This window comes from Cibotium barometz, chromosome 4 (assembly GCF_041138505.1).
Source record: "Cibotium barometz isolate CiBa-2024 chromosome 4, ASM4113850v1, whole genome shotgun sequence".
Lineage (NCBI taxonomy): Eukaryota > Viridiplantae > Streptophyta > Polypodiopsida > Cyatheales > Cibotiaceae > Cibotium > Cibotium barometz.
In genome coordinates, this window is record NC_141049.1 from 45,363,033 (window position 1) to 45,369,863 (window position 6,831).

Below are 6,831 nucleotides of genomic sequence, written 5' to 3' on the forward strand. Positions count from 1 at the left end.
GCTATTGCACTCTTTGCCCTTGTTGCCATAGAGAGTGGGAGCCAGGTGCTAGGCAGGACGTATGCGGTTTTACTGGTTTGCGCGTTCCTCCTTGACATCACATGGTTTGTCCTCTTCTCGGTTGAGATAAGGTACACAGCTTGTTTTTTGAATGTGGTTACTAGTAGTGGTAGTGCATTGTGATTGAAGATGCATGATGGCATTACTTTAAAAAAAAAATATTGATGCATCCTCTCACATTTATTTACAAAAAAATTGAATTAGTCTACCAATTTTCTTTTGAGGAGAGATAAGGATAGACCATGTTAGCTGCAGATGACTACTAGTCACATCTCATACCATGCAGGCAACCGCCGGCTATCTGCTATCACTCTCATGGGCTAATTACTCAATTACTACACACCCACTCACTTATATCAGGACCTCTTAGTAACTGTCCATGATGGGATTATCAAGTCACTCTTCAATAGCCAATTGCTTACCCACATTACACCTTGCATCACCCATGGAGTATTAACCCTATCCCTTACCTGCTCCATGCCAAGGATGTGAGTATGCTCAAGGGTGGTCTGGAGTTGTTGGGCCTGTGTTTGGGTTGCTGAGTGTGTCAAGTGCTTTCCTCGTGATATTTATGCATATGTGTGTGTGTAGATACAGGTTTGGTTCTGGATGGTTACATGACCACCCACCTTATCTGATCTATCCATCGATCTGTCTCTTTGAATATATATATGCATATACGTATGCGTGTGTATAAATACATATACACATATTTGTGCATACATACATACATTACATACACACACGTACATACATACATACATACGTATGGCATGCACATACATACATACATATGTTATATGCACATGCACGCACGCACGCGCACACACACACACACACACACACACACACACACACACACACACACACATGCATGCATGATACATACATGATCAGAAAAGATGGAGGAGGTCAAAGCTTAATTGCTGACTGCACGTGGGAGCAGAGCTACTCTCCAACATCGTGGGATCGATGGCTAGACAATAGCACAGGTAGGAGAGCTGGGTAGCATAGGGAGTTTGTCCCATTATGGTGGCATGAGGTTGAGTTAGCTGGGCAATGTGCAGTGCTATGTGGAGGAGCCAAGGATCCAAGTCTTAGTGATTCCAGGAGGTTTTTAGGAAGGTAAGGGTATTGGCTTATGGTTCCTCGGTGTTGCATATGATTTGGAGTACTTATCATCTTACAGTAACGCAATGGCTTACGTGCTCTAAGCTTAACTGAAGTTGATGTTTGTTTTTTGCTCCAGGCAACTTCCGCTTGATTCAAACATTGGAAAGTTCACAGCATTTTCTCTGCGGCTGGTCCTTTGGATGCAAATAGCAGGATTTCTTGTACGATTCTCGTCTGCTTTCCTGTGGCTCCAAATGTATAGGCTGGGTTCAGACCAGGGAGGCGTATATCAGCCTGTTGATCTGAAGGCACGATTCACGACTTTTGGATTTTCTAGTCCAGCCTCCAGTCCATGCACAACGCGTCAGTCATCAGTCCGTGATGAAGTTTTGGGTGGCTCCATCTACAACCCAGTCTTCTACTCATCTCTTTTCAGCCCTCCACATGAGGGCCATTCTTTCAAGGAGGTTAGTGTTTTTCAATGCGTTTATATCAACTTGCAAAGTGGCATGTGCTACTGTCTGTCCCATTCCAAGGAGATGCCTTTGATAGTGCAGCACAGTACTAGTGTTTTCTTATTGTTTTTTTGAGCAATATTTCTTTTTATTAACCCATCAGTATTTAGCCTGTTTAAGGATGGACCGTATGAAACTGAATGGGTGGTCTATGGATGGGCAAGATTACTGGTCCAAGCTAAATCCATGGCTGAAAAATCTCATTGGAGATGCGTGGGCTATGGACGGGCAAAATTTCTCATCCAAGCTTAATCGATGGCTGGAAAATCTCCTTCAAGAAGGGCAGGCATTGATGCATAAACATCCTTAGCTTTGTGAGAGTCATTTTGTTCAGTGGTGCTTCCAATTGCATTTGAGTGAAGCCATTGTCACAAGCATCTTGCTAATCTAATTGGCTGTTGTTCGTCTTTAGATACTTTCTTCAGAAGTCCCCACTCTATTCAACGCCGCTCATCATTTGTGAACATTCACATGAGTGCGTTCTTTAGAAACCTGAGTGACTCTTTATAGATGATTATAGATTCTAATTTTTTTGAAACTTAAGCTGTGAAAATGCCACTACCACTGATCGCCTGAAGTAGCATTTGGCAATAATTCTTTTCTAAGCTCAAGGAGCTGGTCACCTGCCTGGACTAACACGCACTTGTTTGAGTTCACATTGGCTTTTATATAGATAGTGTTGGAATTTGCTCACAGCATAAATCATTGAGAGAGCTTCCCGCTTTGTTGTGCTGTAGTTCCTTTCTGTCCTTGTGAGGGCTTTGCTAGCATAATGGATGGGTTGCATATACCCCTCTTGCTTCTCCTGCATCAGTGCACTACCCACTGCTTTGTCCGAAGCATCTACATACACATGGATCATTTCATTCCAGTTTGGGGTGGTTATTATTGGTGCAGTTGACACCATGCTCTTTAGCCATTGGAATGCCTTTTGACACTTCGGACTCCATTCATACTTTGCATCTTTCTTGGTAAAGTGCTTACAATGGGTTAGTCGCATGTGCTAATATTTTAAGAATCTAGCATGTCACTTAACCTTACAAAACCGCTCTGGTTGCTTAATATTATGAGGAGCAAACATCTTGGATATGGCCTCTGCTGCTTTAGCAAGATGTATGGCTAGTCTTTGGGTTGACACAATGTGTCGTAATAGTATTTCTGATCTCACTGTAAATGCACATTTGGTTGGATTTAGCTTAAGCCTTGTATCTCTGCATCTTTGTAGACACACTCTCAAATGATAGATGTGCTTTGACCCATCTAGAGACACACTGAAGTCATCTATAAAAGCTTTCATGAAGTCTGTCAAGTAATCATAGAAGATCTCTTGCACCATTCTTTCTAACTACCTCATCCAGCAAAGAGTACGTAAACGAGAGTGGAAAGAGATCGGAGGTAGTTGCAGCATTCAGCTTGTGGTAGTCCACACAGATTTTGATTTTCATGTTCTTGTTTGGAACTACCATAATTGGGGATATCCAAGTAGCTTTCTCTACTGGCACAATGAAACCTACTCTTAGTAGTCTGTCAATTTCTTCTTTGACGTGTTTGTCATAGTTGGGGTTCATTCTGTACCTCTGCTGTTTGACTGGTATAACTCCTCTTAAATTGATGCTGTGTTAGAAGAATTTAGGGTCAATGCTCTCCATGTCCTCGTACGACCAAGCAAAGACATCTTAGTATTCTTTCAGTAAGGACACCAACTCTTGCTTAAATTCTTCTTCCAGTTCCAGACTAATCTTCACATGCTTTTCTTCCTTTTCATCTCCTAGATTTACCTCTTGTAGTCTGTGATCTATCCATGATAGAAGATAACTCAAAGTATTTCAGTGTGCAATCAGAGAAAAATATATGGTTGTTAGGATCATTTGAGGTACATGATTTTTTGAAACATATATCTACTTATGTTATGTGTATTAGGTTCACTATTAAAGATCTACTTATGCTACTTGTATGTTTACAGGTTAAGACAGAGGATCATGACATCCTAAATTGGCTGTTTCATCAAACTAAAATATCGTCTTGTTGCCATATATATAGGCAATGATGTGTGTGAACACACTTAAGACCGCCGGAGCACTTTTTTCCTCTTTAGGAGGTTTTTTCCCCCGGCTTGTATATACGCCCATCATTCTAGGGCTAACTTATCTTTTGTACATTGACACAATCTAATACATTGTGTGTTGTGTGCATTCTTGCTTCTTCTTCTCCAAGCTTTGTGTGCTTTCCTGCAACCCTAATTCCAACAATTGGTATCAGAGCAGGCATCGACTCCCAGGGCTATGCCGCCATCACCCTCTGACTCACGTTCTTTGATTGAGGTGAGCTTTCACGAGCGCTTGTAGGTCCCTATACTCTGCAAACAAGCCCGTGGGGCTTGGTATTCTCAGAAATTGCATCTGAGGTCGTTTCGAGCTCTGTTTTTGCATTTCAAGTTCTGCACAGGTGTTTTCATAATTTTGTGCAAAAATTTCGACAGTGCAGTTTTCTGCAAAACAAGCATACGTATTCTATTATGGACCGTGCTACATAGCACGAGTTGTTTTCTGTTCAGTCTTTGCTTCATTACAGGTAGCTTTTGCATCAGTTTCAGTCAGTGGCCATGGCTGATAACAGCAATGATGTATTTCGCATGTTGTCTGCTGATGACAAACTGGATGGAGACAGTTGAGCACGCATTGGCTCTCAGGGCTACCCCGCCAGCACCCTCCGACTCACGTTCTCTGATTGAGGTGAGCTTTCACGAGCGCTTGCAGGTCCCTGTACTCAGCAAACAAGCCCGTAGGGCTTGGTGTTCTCAAAAATTGCATCTGAGGTCGTTTCGGGCTTCGTTTTTGCAGGTCCCTATACGCTGCAAACAAGCTGGTAGGGCTTGGTGTTCTCAGAAATTGCATCTGAGGTCGTTTCGGGCTTCGTTTTTGCATTTCAAGTTCTGCATAGGTGTTTTCGTCATTTTGTGCAGAAATTTCGATAGTGCAGTTTTCTGCAAAACAGGCATACGTATTCTATTGTGGACCGTGCTACATAGCACGAGTTGTTTTCTGTTCAGTCTTTGCTTCATTACAGGTAGCTTTTGCATCAGTTTCAGTCAGTGGCCATGGGTGATAACAGCAATGATGTATTTCGCATGTTGTCTGCTGATGACAAACTGGATGGAGATAGCAACTACCCACTTTGGGCATACATGATGCAGCATGTTTTGGTTGCAAAAGGAGTGTAGAACATTGTGCAGGGTATGGATGTACGTCCAGGTTCTGTGGATGTAGGATCTGTTGAGGATATTGCAGGTTCTAGCAGCTCTACCGTTGCTACTGTTTTACCCACTGCTGAACAAGCTCGTTGGGATGGTAAAGATGCGCAGGCTCATGCCTTGATTGCACTTTCTATCAAACGTAACATCACCCCACATATTCGTTCAGCTAAAACAGCAAAACAGGCTTGGGATATTCTAGCTGGTTTGTATACAGGTCGTAACGAGGCAAAAATCTCTTACCTGCATAAAGAGCTAGAATCGAAGATTATGCAGGAAGATGATGACATGAATGTTTTTCTTGCTGAGATTAAAGATCTCAAGGAACAGTTGATTTCTGCAGGTGAGATTATTCCTGATCATTCTCTTGTGCAGATTGTTCTTGATGCTTTACCTGAGTCATATCAGACTTTTGCTTCCACGTGGAGACTTGTTACTGAGGACAGACCGGATGTTGTGAAGTATGATACTTTAGTCAACAAGCTCTTGCAAGAAGCGCAGTCTAGACAAAACAGGGTGGCAGCGTGCAGTTGATGAGGCATTTATTGCTGCCCAGCAGAGAAGCAGTGGTAAGGTAGCCCCTTCCATTGTTTCTTCTCCTATTAATAAGTCTGCAACTTCTTCTCCTTCCACAAGTAGCAACAATAAGTTTGAGAAGGCTAGGTTAAAGTTTTTAAATTTTTTTATTTGAATATAGCTATTTTTTAACATTACATTGCCTGCTTGCTCATTGGTCTACTTCTATTTTCTCTCTTCTAAAAGGTCCTCCAAATGACCTCCGAAATATTCTAATGTATTATGAGAGAAATTCACTTATATACATGGCCATAAGTGTTCACACTCACTTAAGCTATGGCCGGGCACTTTAGGCTCATAAGAGGTCCTTGATAAAGGCAAGAAAAAGATCAGGTGCAACTATTGTAAGGCAATTGATCATGTCATTAAGAATTTCCCTAAGCTAAAGGCTAAAGAGGCAAAGAAGAAAGAGTCAAATGCAGCCACAATAGCGGATGCTTCTACAAATGCAGATTCTGCAAATGTTGTGCAGGATACAGAATGGGCGTTTAGCATGTATTGCCAGTATGACCCATGTGTACATGATGCATGTTTGGCAGTTTCTGTTGACTTTGATGTATGGTATTTTGACAGTGGTGCTACGAAGCACATTACCTCGCATCATGATATGTTCACTTGTCTTGAGGCTGTCCCTAATGGGGATACTGTCACATGTGTCAATAATGCTTCTTATCCAGTGAAGGGCATTGGTAAAATTATGCTTATTGCTGTAAATGGCAACGCTTTCACACTTTTAGATGCTTTGTATGTGCCAGGGATAAAGAAGAATCTATTGTCTGTCTCTGCGCTTGCTAGACTTGGACTTGTAGTCAAATTTGTGGATGACAGATGTAGTGTTCATGATTTGACTTCTGGTGATACGATTATTGTATCTGGCACCTTGTTTCGTGGGCTGTATAGGCTCAATTCTTATGACAAGTGTGTGGAAGATTCAGCAAATGCAGTTTCTGATGAAAAGGCAGTTTCAAATGCAAAACTATGGCATGCTCGTTTTGGTCATATGAACTTTGCTAGTTTGTTGCGTTTGCAGAAATTTGATATGGTTGCTTCATTGCCCCGTCTTGAGGCACCATTGAAACATGTTTGTAAAGGCTGTATTTTGGGCAAAATGCAGCGTTCTGCGTTTCCGAGGATGGTTCTGTGTGGGCCACTCGCAAATTGCAACTTGTACATAGTGATGTATGTGGGTCTATGCAAACTTCGTCATTTGGTAAACACTTGTACTTCGTGACTTTCATTGATGATTACTCAAGACATGTATGGGTATATCCACTGAAGGTAAAGTCTGAAGTGTTTTTGTGCTTCAAACAGTTTATG

At 41.9% G+C, this 6,831-nt stretch overlaps 2 protein-coding genes across 5 annotated transcripts in view; both read left to right on the plus strand.

Annotated features, from left to right (window-relative positions):
* The window catches only part of LOC147639306 (uncharacterized), a 2,960-nt gene extending 734 nt beyond the window's left edge, over window positions 1-2,226 (plus strand). Inside the window, exons 2-6 of one of the 4 annotated variants that reach the window (XM_086789841.1) lie at window positions 1-131; window positions 958-1,052; window positions 1,128-1,185; window positions 1,310-1,640; window positions 1,799-2,226. The exon at window positions 1-131 is cut by the window's left edge and continues 63 nt beyond it. In XM_086789841.1, the coding sequence (XP_086645967.1) occupies window positions 1-131; window positions 958-1,052; window positions 1,128-1,185; window positions 1,310-1,640; window positions 1,799-1,807 (624 nt within the window). In that variant the 3' untranslated portion in view covers window positions 1,808-2,226. The remainder of the gene's footprint in view (window positions 132-957; window positions 1,053-1,127; window positions 1,186-1,309; window positions 1,641-1,798) is intronic. The other 3 variants (XM_086789822.1, XM_086789832.1, XM_086789849.1) reach the window with 3 other exon arrangements.
* Window positions 2,227-4,283: 2,057 nt separating this feature from the next.
* Window positions 4,284-6,115, plus strand: LOC147639307 (uncharacterized). The gene is made up of 2 exons (XM_086789857.1): window positions 4,284-4,420; window positions 4,529-6,115. Exon 2 carries the CDS (start codon window positions 4,924-4,926, stop codon window positions 5,470-5,472), a length of 549 nt encoding a protein of 182 aa, XP_086645983.1. The 5' UTR covers window positions 4,284-4,420; window positions 4,529-4,923; the 3' UTR covers window positions 5,473-6,115.
* Window positions 6,116-6,831: the final 716 nt, after the last annotated feature.

What these genes read in the sequence shown, in the direction of transcription:
- LOC147639307 (XM_086789857.1), top strand. Translation starts at nt 4,924, where the DNA reads ATGGATGTACGTCCAGGTTCTGTGGATGTAGGATCTGTTGAGGATATT.